This window comes from Corvus hawaiiensis, chromosome 2, assembly GCF_020740725.1.
Source record: "Corvus hawaiiensis isolate bCorHaw1 chromosome 2, bCorHaw1.pri.cur, whole genome shotgun sequence".
Lineage (NCBI taxonomy): Eukaryota > Metazoa > Chordata > Aves > Passeriformes > Corvidae > Corvus > Corvus hawaiiensis.
Window position 1 is genome coordinate 30,898,367 of NC_063214.1, and position 14,756 is coordinate 30,913,122.

The 14,756-nt window shown below is 42.1% G+C and overlaps 1 protein-coding gene across 1 annotated transcript in view; it reads left to right on the forward strand.

The window, feature by feature from the left end:
• Positions 1–4,250: 4,250 nt before the first annotated feature.
• CASR (calcium sensing receptor) overlaps positions 4,251–14,756 on the forward strand; it is a 41,632-nt gene continuing 31,126 nt past the window's right edge. The window contains exons 1-2 of the mRNA XM_048295681.1: positions 4,251–4,684; positions 12,747–13,053. Of these exons, the coding sequence (XP_048151638.1) occupies positions 4,500–4,684; positions 12,747–13,053 (492 nt within the window). The 5' untranslated portion in view covers positions 4,251–4,499. The remainder of the gene's footprint in view (positions 4,685–12,746; positions 13,054–14,756) is intronic.

Consider the following 14,756-nt stretch of genomic DNA (forward strand, 5'->3'; position numbering starts at 1 on the left):
GATGATCTACCATAAGTTAACAATATCTTGCTGTTCCAAAAAAGACAAATGCCATGCTGAGATGTACAAACAGGGCTGTAGCCTGCAAGACACACACAGTAATTCTACTACTTTACTCAGTGCTTGTAAGGGCCAAACAAGGACACTGTCCATTTCTGGGCACTGGTCTGCACTAAATGTGGAGACATGCTGGAGAGAGGCCAGAGAAATGAATCAGTTATAATCTGAGCTCAGAAAAGCACCTTTATGAAAAAAAAAATTAAATTAAATTTGCTTTGTCTAAAAAAAAGAGTAAAAGGGGAGGTGAATCAAATCCCAAATAAGGTGATTATGAGCAGGGAGGCACTGGCCTGCACGTGGTAGATGGGAGAAGAAGACATGCTTAAGTTGTAACAAAAAGCACTAAAGGTAGATGTGAGAGAACGTTTTCTTTGTAAGAGCAGAGAAGCCTTGCAGCAGGCTGCCCTGAGTGTCTGATGGGTCTTCTTCCCGACAAGGTTTCAGAGAAAATATGCCTGGAACTGCACTACTATTGCTGAGCCCTTCTTGGGCTAAGGGGCTGCTTCATGGTCCCTTGAGATCCTTCCCATGCCAGCTATTAGATGAACCTGAGCACTGCTGTTGAGAGTTGTGGTTAGTTACTGTTTGATTAGTAAGTACTTCATAAGTAATGCATGCCATGAGTGTGCCAGTCAGCTTTTTCCACCCAAAATCCCAAAGATGTATTGAACATTTCTGGCTTTTCTGCATGATTTAGTCTGACAACTAAAACTTTCATTCAGCTGGCAAAATGGTACCGATTGCTGCAAGCTTTTCAAACTCACAACTCTACCCTGGGTACCATCCCTCCCCACCCCAGCTACTGCTCCTGCCATGACAGTAGTTGCCTGATAGTGCATCCTGTTCCTGGAACCAGTTCAAGTTCCTCCACTGAAGCTTAGAAACTCTCTTCCAAGACAGTTCAGAACAAAAATGTCAGATAGTTGACAAAACAGTGGGAAAACTGGTGAGGATTATTTTTAAAAGGGAAGGGGGATTAAAAATCAGGCCATGTTAAAAAAAAAAAAGAGAAAATTGCTATTCATTTTTTATATTTTTCTTGCAAAAGTAATCTTATGGAATTGTATTTGCTGAATATATGTACAGCAAAAATGTGTTCTGCATTGAAGAGTTCATAATCAAAGAATTTATGTGCTAATACTAAATAATGTTTTACATGCAAAAACATTCGCAAAGGAAAAAAATAACAATGGATTACAAACTTCCATCTTAATTCAGTTGCTTGTTAATTTAATCTTTTTTTTTAAATTTATTATCTGAAAACTGCAGGACCACAGTAATTTGTTCTATTAGTAGTATAATTTCCACCTGTAGTATACTAAGTTTTATGTCTGGAAGCATACATCAGCAGGTAATTCAATCATTGACTGTGTAATGCTCTCCTTTAATAAGGAAGAGGCTCATAATCTTAATCTAATTAAAGAAAAGAGAACTGAAGAAAAATTTGCCACAACAGAAGTTGATACTGGAGGATATTATCTGGGCCACTGGCAGCAAGCCCACAACTATTCATCAGGAAACCAGTATCTTCAAATATTTTCATCTTTAGGTGTGGAGGGTACTTGAAAGCAGCTGGCAGTCCCATGTCTCCCATTAAATGAGGGGTTTTTTCCAGCTATAGCTGGATTTAGGTATGGAGAGTTGTACATTTGGACACTGAGATTTATGAGGAGCTGAGCATACACTTAGTTTTGCTTTTTTGTGCCAGTGCATCTTTGGACATTTATCCTTCAGTTTGCTGCCTCAGGGATGTGCTTTATATATACACAGCCCATCTTATTCCCAGACATCACCTCTGATGTTATTTCAACTCTATGTCCTCCCTGAGAACTACGAGTTCCAAATTATACAGGGGGATACCAACTATTGCCCTGTACCATGAATGAATAATTTTGTTTTCATTGTCTCTTCCACTGTCATGCTCTTGAATGACATTTTGGACTAATAAGTGCTGCAAATGCTGTTTTAAAATTGAGTGTATTTTACCAGTTTGGATCTTTTGACTTTGTCTGCTGTGAGAAAAGAGAAATAAGAATGTGAATTTAATTTTTCTACACTTCATACTTCAGCCATGTACTGTCTGGTGGTGAGAGCTCCTAAATATTCAGTAGCATCAGCCCAAACCCCTCCACAGCATCCCAGCAAACTAAATTATATTGTCTGACTGCTGCTGATGGAAATAGTTTCCTTTTTCATAAGCGAATAACCCCAAAGGCAAAAGAAAGCCTTATTAAAGTAAAAGCAGAAAAATAGAGTAGTAAATCAGCAGGCTGTGGTCTTCCCACAATACGTGGGGGAGTCACTGATCCCATCCCACCTTGGATAAGTCCCACACATGGTTCCTTGCCCACTCTCCAGAGACCCCATCCCTGCACCTGTCAGGGCATGCAGTTCCCCAGGTCCCTGCCATCCCAGAGGGAGCTGGGGGAGGGCATGAGCTGGGCTAAATAGCATTAGTCAGACCACCCCATGCCTTTGCAGTGTCTCTTCAGAAATTACTCTCCCTCTTTTAAACGTCTCACCTCTAAGCGCTGGCCTTGCCTGTGCTGGTCCTCACCTCAGGACACTGTATCAGCACTTCACTAGTGTTTGTATCTTTCCTGAAACCACAGGTGATGGGAGGAAGATGACATTTCTCTGACTGAAATATAGAAAAGTGTTTTGTTCTTTATTCTGTTGTGCACTGAAGGAGCCAAAACCACTGTCCATCTGCCAGGAAAGATCAAAACCCAAACCTTCGGGACACTCACTCGTTGCACAGCTCTGTCCCTTCCTAATCCTGTTTCTGGTTAAAATTCTATCATCCAGCTGTTAAAGGGCCCCATGCCAATACCTAGACATATTTGGATATCTAGCCAAAGATTTGATTGCCCTTGCCAATAAAAATGCACTTGTTCAAGCCAGGGCCAAAGAATAGTTTAGAGTGGACCCGCCACAGAGAATTGCAGTGTCTGCCCAGCTGTCTAAGTGCAGTGACCACAGAGGCATGAGAATAACAGGAGCTTTGTCTCTCCTCTCTCATTGACTGCTGCTTCCAGACCTTCATTGTAATGAAAATGTATGAAATAGTTCCACATGCTTGGTGGTCATGCAACATGCATGATCATCCAGACAGGCTATTAGAAGAAGCCTCGTGATCACAGTTTTTCCCTGCAGTAGCTCTTTTTTTGACCTAGGTGAAGATCAAATCCATCTCGGTGCATTTAGTGATAGTAAGTCATCCTCATAAAAAGGTTCTCAGCGCTTAAAAACTGTTGATGACTTGCTTCAGAAATTAATTGTCCTCAGGATTAGCAATTTATGCCTAGCTTCTCCTCTAAATTTGACTAACTTCAGATTTTTACTAGTAGCTTTTAGACCTGTTTCAAATAGGCTGAAGAGCTGTTAATTGTGAATTTTCTGTGCTATCTCCTCTCCTGTAGCCATAGTCATTTTCATATGCCATAATTAAGTTAGTTCTTCATTTGGGAGGCCTGTAGATGTGCTGCAGAGAAAATGTATTGAGCATGGAGAAGCTGCAGTTATTTTTCATCCCCAGGAAACAGGCTTCAAAGGCTGCTGTAGCTAAGCTTTCAATGGCATGATTACCAAACCTTTCAAGCCTTCATGATTTATTATGGAGAAGTATCTTGGTTTCAAATGCTTCCCTGGAATTCTTTCTCCTTTTCAATGTGGAAGAACCCTTTCTGGTGACCCGGTTTTATTTTCAGCAAGGATAAGTTCAAACCAGAGGGTTAAGAGTGATCAATGGCCAGGAGATGATGGATCAACACTAAAAGATTATTATGGTTACTTGCTTAAGAGAAAGGCTTGATTCTTACTATTTTTGATGCTTCCTTATTCCCCAGTTGCCCACCCAGGTCTCCTAGTGTGCTCTACTCATGGACATTGATCACAGGTTTTACAGCATCCGCTATGGCCAGAGTCACACAGAACCGTAGGAAGATTTAGCAACCCACATTGGGTATGCAGCAGAAAAACAGGCATCTGACATTGAGGAGGTGTGGCTGGTGTCACCGGGGTGCCTGGCTGACTTTGCCAAGGCTGTGATATGTCCCAGGTGGGTTGTTGAGTGGGGGCAGCTTCAGGGGCATATTGAGGGCTTGGTTTGACAAAGCAGAACCATCATGGCAAAGTGGGGTCCTGGTGTATAGCTGGAATCACTGTTCAAATCTTTCTCTTACAGTTCGCAGAGATGGGCTCTCCATAATACTTCAGTTATGAAGGAAGAAGGGCAGCTGAATTGTTGTTTTGCAATGGAGAAGACAGAGGGAGAAGCACCAGCACTGTGGTACCCACCTTGTTGCTTATCTCCCTGCAAACATGTGCCCCAAATCCTCTCCGTGCTGTATTAAGGAAAGGAAAAGCTTCAACATCTGCTCTCTTACATCATCTTTTCCAATTTTGCATCCTATAACCCCCTGGTGAAAAGAGGAACAATGACTTCATATAGCTGCTGCTTGATTCTTTTGCTGTTTACCTGGAACACTGCTGCCTATGGGCCAAACCAACGGGCACAGAAGAAGGGAGACATTATTCTTGGAGGATTGTTCCCCATTCATTTTGGAGTGGCTGCTAAAGATCAGGATCTAAAATCAAGGCCAGAATCAGTGGAGTGTATAAGGTAAGCTAGTAAAAGGGAAATAAAAAGTTCTGGTGGGGAAGTCTTCACATTTCTTGACTTTAAATTGTGTAAACATGGTCTGTAATCTGATGCTTGCAATTGGAAGGTATGATGTAAATAATAGAAAAAACAAGTGTGCTGTTAAACAGTAACATAAACAATATTTGGACACTAAAAGAGGCCACCTACCTGGAGCTGCCAAAACATTAATATACTGATGTATCTGGCCATTCACAGGGAACATTTGAATAGTATCTGAAAATGATCTTTCCTAGCAGAAGGACAGAAAATTACCAATAATGCCCTTTAGTTCATTTGATTAAAGTAATGCATGGCAAAATAGCTTAGAAATAATTTTTTGTCCAGTTCTGCCTGTCATCTTCTAAGACTTTACAAACTGATTAGTTGCCTAAACAAGTGAATAGGTGAGAGTGAGATAGGTCATGGCTTTTGAAAAATCCCACTGAACAGATAAATGTCTCTTTAGGAGTTTGTGAAAGTCCCAAACTTGAGCCCAGGCTTTCCTCACCCAGAGTTCTTTTCTTTTGTGTAAACAATGCATATATGTTTTGTCTTAAGTGTTTGGCAGTTAACCTTGGAAGGAGAAATGCACATGAAAACAATTTCTCTTATTATTAAAGTGTAGACATTTTTTGATGAAATGTGAGGACTTTTTAATCTGACAACCCTGCACATAATACACAGAACAAGTGGAAAATGTGACAGAACCTGATTGCAACTGGAACATCATATGAACGAAATATAAGAAATTCATGTGGAATTCTGTCATGGCAGTGCATGGGAAAACACTTCAGTGTTATGGGACTTCTGTTGCCATATGTGAAAAACTGTGCATCTGGAATTATTTGGACCACTCATCCTAGACTGGGGATCTAATACAGTTTTGTTGCAGATGACAAGGATGGCTGAGAGCATTCCTGTTACACTCAGATTTCAGGTGTGGTTTCCCACTGAGACACTGAGCAAGACACATACTTCTAGGTTATGAGATCATCCCCAGGACCTGTCATAGGGAGGACACACAAGTGCAATTAAGCTGGGATTATTTTGGCTTCTTCTGTGTGTGCACAGGAAAGTTGTGAAATAAATGTGTGTGCAACGTCTACTTCATGGAGCAAGAATCTCTGCCAGCTTTTCAGCATTTTTTTCTTTCCCAAATGCAGCATTTTACAAGTGGAATGCTGGAAAGCAATGCATGTTTTCAGCTCCATTGTCGTCTTCTCCTGCTCCAGCTGGCAGGCAGGACAATGCAGATATTTGCAAACTAAACAGCTTTCATTTCTGTCGAGTCTGGATCAGCTTCAGTGACTGTCTTGACATGGTCACATTATTGGAAGAGATCATTGGAAAATGTTCTGCCACAAGTACTACAAGTGTGTGATTGCCAAAAGGCATGTTAATGAGGTAGCATTGCCAACAACAGGAGAATCCTGAAAAGCCAGACTAGCTGTTTTAAGGACACAATGGGAGATCGTTCTGGGTGGCATTCAGTCGGCTAAAAGGTATCCTCCAGCTGAAATCTGCCTGGATAAAATCCCTGTTCTTCTTACCCCTGCACCAAGAACATGCAGGTGCAAAAGAGAAAAACAGTGGCTGCAGAGGCAGGCATTTGTGGCATATATCCTTCAGGGAGCTGGATGAATTGTGAGTTGATAACATAATGCTGTTGGAGAAAGAATGAAGGTCAGAGATCTAGCTGCAGAGGTAGTAGAAACTACAAAAGGAACAAGGGGATGATTGGACCAGAAATGACTGGAAGTTACTTCATTGCACACATCTCTACCAGAAAATGTCCATTTGCAGGAAGTGTTTAATTCAAAAGAGGTTGGATTGAGTCATCAGGTTTTAATAATGGCGATGATAAATACATGGGAATGTTTGTGTGTATTCCCTGTTATTGGTCAAATTGAGAGCAGAGGTATTTCCTGAAAGGATTTTCTATTTTAAGCAGTACTGAAGTCGGAAAATTCCTCCTGCTGGAGTCGTACAGAAATGTCTCAACACAACCACGGTGGTCCTTTTTGGTTTTGGACCCTGTGATCAGGCATTAGCCCACGGCAGGGTTGTGCATGCTGACTCTAGGAGTCCAATACATTCTTCAAGGTATTTGGTAGAATCTCACATTATCACATGTGAGTTTCCTAAGTTGCAGGCAATTGACCAGTCTGGAATTATCAAACTTATATTTTTGGGGGGAGAAAAAAAATATGTGTTCTAGTTTCTTCACAAAGTAAATCTCCCAAGTCTTGTAGTGTCAAAAACTTCTGTAGGGTAGGAAATCCAATAAAGAGGCATAAATGTGACTGTACACGGTCAAACCAAAGGTGCTAAATCTGTCCCATACCTTTAACTCCCTTGTTGCCCTTCTCTGAGCCTTCTCCAGCATTGCTGTATCTTTTCAAAGCTGAGTTTTATGCCTGCCCCCTTTTCAGACAGCTGCATACAGCTTTTAATCTCTTTACAACATAGAAAAACGTGTCTCATATCATGTAAGAAAATTAGACCCAGATCACTCTGGGAGTATGAGCATCCTCTCTCTCCTCATGCTCTCTCGCAGCAGCAAGTCATCAGACCATATGAAAAGCTCCACGACAAGACCTAAGGATCCCACTGAAACCCTGTGGGTGGTTTGTTTTAGAGTTCAGTATCAAACAACTTAAGATAACATGGTTTTCCTCTCTTTTGAGGACTGTTCAACCTGATCTGTGCTGTTTGGACATTTTCCCACACATTTAGCTGTGTTTAGTGCCATCCCTATGCTCCCAAACTGGGCTTCCCAATGGATAGGACAACTTTCTCTCCACTGTTCCAGTTTTTATGTTCTTCATGCTCTTTAGGTGGTTTAGCACCTTTCTCTCCAGCTCAGCAAACATACTGGCCTGAACCTACTGTGCATGCCTGGCACATGATTATTCAGAAGCCACATACATAACTCAGCATTGAAAGGAAAAGGGAACAGTAACAATCTGTTCTCCATTCTTTTTGTGCTGTTGCTACTGAAAATGCATCCTTGTGCCCTAAACACTGAGTTGCGGAGTCCGAAGTGAAAACATACTCATGATTTTGCCACACTAAATGTCAGAAAGGAATACACAAAGCGAGAGCAGTTTTGTTTCCTGTTTACTGTTTCAGCAATCACGGATCCTGCACTTGATATAAATACACTTCCTATCTTTGTATGCCTCAGGTGCTGCTGCAGCAACTTTCCTTATAACATTTGCTGATGCATATCTGATGTGTGCAGTAGAGGCAGAGACTAAGCACAGCACCAGCAAGCCCTGACCCCCATTCCATTCCCTGTCAGCACCCCCAGAAGCCTATTCATAACCTGATTTCTCTGCCCTTTCTTGATTTCAGGGAGATTAGCAGTACTCCGGTATTCTGATCATCAGTCTAGCCGAGGTCCCACACTGTGACACAAAGCTTTCAAGCTGTGAAACTGTGGTGAGACACCGTCCCCACGTCCTAGTGCAAGACTCACAGGGCATGGCTCCAGGACTCTTTAGCTCACTGAGTTCCTCTGTCCATCTGAGAGAACAGAATTTTAATTCTAGCTCTTGCAGATATATTTGCTAATCCCTTTGCAGACCTGAATGTATAACAAGATATTTAGAATTTCTTCCCTAGGATGAAATTACATCCTTTTCTCTCTCTTCCATTCACCTTCTGAATTGTAATTTTTTAATTTTTTATTTTCTTTGTTCTGCATAATTCCCCTTGCCCACAGTCCTTGATTGTAAGACTGGTAAGCAACTCATTATACCCGTGACTGCAGGAATTCAGCAAATGACTGAAGGTCTCCCCTTTGCATAGCTTAGAAATAACAGTGGTAGTAGCAGCAATAACATGCAATTAATGTACTGGAAATCTAGAAAGAACTGAGAAAATAGTATGTGCATGCAGCTACTAGAGAAAGAGGGGTGCTGGTGTGATCGAAAGACATACGCAGGCTCTGCCACCATTTCTGAGTGTAAGTACCTGTCAGATATGGGAGGGTAAGAGAAAGCTGTATTCAGAGCTTTCACATCACTTTCTCCTCTTTTTCCTTCATATTCCATTGCTTAGTCCCTTGCAAGTATGATAAATGCAGGTCATGAATACACATGAGGCTGTGAATTATTTCTTTATGGAGACTAGCAAGAATCAGGACCAATTTCCCTGCCGGATCCAAACAATAAGAGCTGTTAAGACCAAACCGTACAAACAAACAGGGGATGGAGCTATGAGGAACTTAAACCATGCAGAGAGCTTTGTGTCCCTTAATTTACATAGCCTTGCTTTGGAACATTTACTCAGACTTTTAAGCCATCCTGAGCACCATTTGACAGACATGTTTGGTATCTAGCAAACTGGTCTGCTGCACAGCTGTGCTCTGCAGATGTGACAGTTACAGTGAAGTATTGTTCCCGATTTCTCTCTCCCTGTTTGTGCTCCTCCCTGGGAAGAGAAAGATCGGTGGGTTGAATACTCTGAGAGGTGGGAGAACAGGCATCAGAAGGGGAACCTTTAAGGAAGGAGTGTAAATAAAAATTCCCACCTGCACCTGTGGGCTCTGAATTATTCACATTAAAATCTCATTTAGAGCTTAATGGCCACTTTTCATAGCACCACATCTCAGAAACGTTAAAATGTAAGACTATGTGAACATACCTGTAAAGTAATATGGCAGAAAATGAGCTTTGGAGCCTGCTTCTTTTCCACCAAGAAAATACCAGTGGCTATTTAAATATTCTGGAAATCTAATGAAAGCTTGTTTCTGATAGTAAATCCTGTACAGTTTCTTTGTGGAAATTACCAGTCAGATTTCTGCATGGTTGACAGAGCATTCCAGTGACTGATCATATTAATCACAGCAGCAGCATAGCACAGGAGGTCAGCTGCATCAGTGGGACCTACTGCCAGGTTCAAAGGCTGCTCTTAGCAATCCCTCATGTACACACCAAGCCAAGAGGAACCTATCTGCAGCCCCTTGCTGGGATCTTACAGTACAGTGGGAGAGAAATTATCCACAAAATATCCATTCATAGAAATTGAAAGAATCTTGTTTCATTTAGAGCAGTCTGGCAGCACTGCCTTTGTCTGCCCATATCTGTGTTACAGAACTGATTACAACACTGTCTCAGATGACTAAAAGAGAGCTTGTCTGAAACTCTATCAGGTGTTGGAGCAGGCAGAGTGAGGGGTGTTGTCTTCATCCCGCCTGATCCTGTCCTCCTGAGCTGCTGATGCTGCTATCAGGAGAGGTGCAAGTGAAGAGAACCGCATGTCTCCTGCCTAGGTTAGTTCAAGATAAATTATTGAAAGCATTTCAAAAATATTTTGGAGTCTGGCTCCCAGAAAATAGCTCCTACTCTGCTTTCCCTCCAAAATAAAATTAATCCAATGCAAGTACATGAAGTAGAGGCTTTATATGGTAAATATACACTAATCAGGAGCATTTGTCAAAAAGGAAAATAAACTGTGTATCATGGGCCTTAGTCTGCATTTACTGAATTAAATGCCAAATATTTCTTTGAAGTGAAGTATAAGACAATCCAGTTCACTGCTTTCAAAGATACCCTCTCTGAAGATACCACCTTGTGGCATTTAAAAACAATAAAGCCAAATTCCTTTCAAGCAGGTAAAATAATTTTGTGTCAGACTTTGCCTGCATAATTTAAAGTGAGCAGGTTTACATTTGCTTTTACATATACTCAAATGTGTGAAGCTTTTCCCAGTAGTATAGTGGTATCTTTGAAATTCCCAGATTCTCAGTAGTCTTCCCTTTAAATATAGAAAATGCGATCAAATTTTTCTCTTTTACATCAGGAGCCTGAATATGGCTCCTTGCTTCAAATCCTATTCATATTAAAAATATCTGTAAACATGTGTATCTTTTTAAAAAGAAGTGTCACAAACCCCTTCCTTGTTTCCATTTATCCCAGTGCACATTACTGACCACGTGAGGTAACACTGTGTGCTGAACACATCTTCTTCCTGTGCACAGCACTCACTGACTCAATCCCTCTGAGACTTGCCCTTTTATTTCAGAGCTCTCTCATTGCATCTCATCTCTTAATGGTTTGAAACTAGACCAAAAAGTATTCTAAATTACCAAATTACTTGTATCGGTAACCCACACTCCCATGCTTCTAAAGGCTAATCTTAATAAAGCTAACTGTCTCTTTGGTAATAAGTTATAACTAAGGACTCAAACTTTCTGGCCTGAGGAGATCTGTACTGAAATTGTGCTGTCTGGGCTTTGAGGTACAACCTCAGAGCTGAACCTCATTTGGAATTTGGCCAAAGATGTCTGGAGAGGTGAAGTCAAGTTGAATAAATGAAGTTTTTGAGACTTAAAGATAAACCTTAGATGTGATATCTTTAGAAATTCTGATCCCAGATGAATCAGATAAAACTCATGGAATGGAAGTAATGTGGCTTTGTTCATTCAGCTTTGAAAAAGTCAGATATAGCTAACATCAACTTTGGAAGCAATTAATTTAGTCCAGCAATTAAAAATGTTCAGGTCATATACCTCAGAGACTGGAAGGTTGCAATTTCGTGAAGCTTGTCTTTAAAATCTTCACCTTAGTAATGGAAACATTTCCCTAAGCATTTCAAAATGTAACTCATGTGAAACTTACAATTTACCATTTCATATAGAACCTGTTCTTGGGCATGCTATTTCCCCAGGCTTTTCCAGTTTTGGGGCCCATCACCTTTCCCAGTGGATCTCAAGCATAACAGCATTGATACTTTCCTGTTTTCACCTGCAACTCAGCACAAAACTGCAAACTAACTGGTATCCTGACCCACAGTGCATTCCAAGGAAGGACAGGTTTCAGTTCATGAAAGTTTCTGCCATTCCAGCTGCATTGCCCTAAAACACAGCAGCCCCTCAGGCACACAACTGGTTGCCAGGGCAGCTTTATAGGAGAAAACACAGTAAAACTTCAGAATAACGTGTCAAAGGTACTTTCTTCCTCCTGCTTTCCTCAAAGAAATTTTTCTCCTTTTTGGATAAGCAATCATCCTGTTTCAGATTCTTCCACTGCCTGCCTACTGATGCCATAAACAGGGACTCCCAGCTCCTGCAGCACATTTGCCGCCAATACACATCTCCGGGTTAGCTCCATACACAGGTGCAAGACAATCAGAAAACTCAGCTTCTCCATCTTAGGGACAAGAGAAGGCTTCAAAAAAACAGTTTCAGTTTCACAGGCCAGCTCAGGGGGCATCTTCTGAGTTCATGTCTAAACCAAATGTGTGAGAGCACCATAATAATGAGAAAAGTTACTCCTTCAGTGAAGGCACTGAAGTATCTAATAAACGAGTTACCAGTTTACACCAGGATTTATATTTATAGCTTATCTCTGTTCTCTGGTATGAACAGTGCGGCTGTGCTCTCTCTCACAAAGTGAAGTGTGTCATGTGAGGCCGAATTTCCCTGAGCAGAGCTCCCAGGCACCTCTGCATCCAGAAGCATGCCAGTGCTGTGGCTCAGCCTGCTCTGCCTGCCCAAAGCCAAGAGGAGCTGACACACTCCAGGAGTATCCCTGAGCCTAAGTCCCAGGCAGCATCAGCACAGGCTTAGCAGACACTGCCATCTGCATTCAGAAACATGTCAGAGGAGCCTGGAAGCAAACCTGGTAAGTGTAGCTTTGAGTCAGAGGATCACAAGTGATCCATTTCCTCAGGGATCACAAGATCAGGTTTAGGGTCCTGAGCACAAGGGACAGGCCAGAGTCATCAGTCCACACATGCTGTCTTTCAACTTTCCCAGATTTTAGGGGACTTAGAAAACTTCACCTCTGGAGTGAGGTCCCAAACTGAAAAGTTGAGAGCCAGAACTAAACCTCATAGCATCAGGGCGCCTCTTCTGTAAACACTGGAGACAAAAGCAAAACTTTCCAAATTTAGTAGGATGAAAGAAATAGTGTAAGTTGCTTTTGCCTTTTTGTATCTGGAATTTTACCCTCTGTCTTTGCCTCATTCCTGATCTCCTCTTCTTGGTTTTCCTCCTTCTCACTCTATTTTGTTTTTAATTTTGCTCCCCCAGGTATAATTTCCGAGGCTTCCGCTGGCTCCAGGCTATGATCTTTGCCATAGAAGAAATAAACAGTAGCCCAACTCTCCTTCCCAACATGACCCTGGGATACAGGATATTTGACACTTGCAATACAGTCTCAAAAGCCCTGGAGGCCACACTGAGTTTTGTGGCCCAGAACAAGATAGACTCCTTGAACCTGGACGAATTCTGTAACTGCTCAGAACATATCCCTTCCACCATTGCAGTCGTGGGAGCAACTGGCTCTGGCATCTCCACTGCTGTGGCCAATCTGCTGGGACTCTTTTACATACCTCAGGTATGGTTCCACCTCACTTGTTTAGGTTACAAGAAGTGGCCTGCTTCTCTACTCTGCAGAGGTTAAGTAAAGATCACTTAATCTTTGCCATTTCCAATAGAACTTTAAGGAGAAAAACAATAAAATGGGGGTTGGGAGGGGGGTGGGTGTTGTTATGATAGAAATGTGTCTGGCTAGCACTTTGCAGTCCCCAAATACAAGTGTTACTGAGCAGCCAGTAACAACATTTGGCCAACAGCAGCTTAGTCTAGGAGGACTGAAGTCCTCTAGAGTGGTTTAATCTGTGAATACAGGTATTTTAGGTCAGCCAATGACAGTTGCCAGCCCTGACAGCTTAGTCATGCTGTTACTTCACAGTGGTGACTCTCTGGTCTGGCCCAGCTCCCACAGAGAGCCCACTCAAGGCAGAGTTCAGTCGCTGCCAGCTGCTCTTTAGGTCTCTCACCATCTCTGATCATTCAGGTAGGTGACCTGTAAAGTTGTTGCTTATGCTGATCAGGTGCTGTGGAGGTTTCTTCTGCCTTTCTTTTGCCCTAGGGGACCCAAAACAAGGTTTGTGAAATCACATGGATATGGCCCTTTGTCCTGAGGTCCTCCGTGCGGTGATGTGGTTGTACCAATTCCTGTGTCACAGCATCCTTCGGGCTGCATTCTGACTCTGCTGGGGCCAGTGCCAGCCTCCATGGTCCCATCCTTTTGTTTAAGAGGCTTGTTGCTCTGCCAAGACCTTAAGCAAAGTACAAGGCTGGCTTAACGTTGTTGCTCTTGACTTTAGATTTCTACACTGAAGTCAACTTTGGAAAAAATGCTTGGCCTTATCCATTTAAGTGTTACCTTGTATAGCCTAACACTTCCAATTCCTCTTCTAAAATTGATACAGGTGCCAGAGCTCACAAGAGGCCTTATAACAAGATTGTGTCACTATGTGCTCTCAGTCTGTCTTGAGAGATATAACTTCGCTTCACCCAGGGTTCCAATTCCCATCTGCATCATGAACGAAGAAGGAAGGATTGCCCTGTGCACAGTAATATATCTTGTCTGTTGAGTCTTATCAGTCTGACTTCTTTGCAGGAGTCTGAAAAACTGGACATTTGGTCGCTAAGCAGGGCAGGAATGGTTTAAGATGTGATATCTGGGTATTGCCCAGAGTGGCATTAGAAGTTGGCATGTAATAAACACCCTGATGACATCTTATGAGGCATTGTTGATTTACACACCACATTACCAGGTGAACAAGGGCAGCTGAGAAGGGTTGGTGAGTTCAACTGAACATAAGAGATGTTTGCAGTTTGCAGACTTTCTCTTTAAACAGAGAATGACATTTGTCCTGTGAGGCAGTAGCCTTATCTAGAGGCTGCAGAAAAGGGTAGATGTCAAAAGGTTCCATTCTGGAACGAAGTCTCAGCCAGGTGGTTGAAGCATGACAACTGAAAACAGGCTTTTAGACTGGCAGTTGTCAGGTAGAATTGTCACAGCCATTTTTAGCAAGGCCATTAGCAAATCCAGGCTTGTTAGGCATTGCATTTCAGTACAAGTTGAAGGTGTATTTTACAATTAATGTACAGCTCATTACTCATTCTGTTGACGTAGACACTGAAAATGTTATGACTTCTGCTCTGTTTCTCAGTACCCCACCTCAGTGTCCCCTTACAGCACGTGTGGCAGTGGGACACACTGCCTGTACCTCTTGGCAAAAGGTTGAA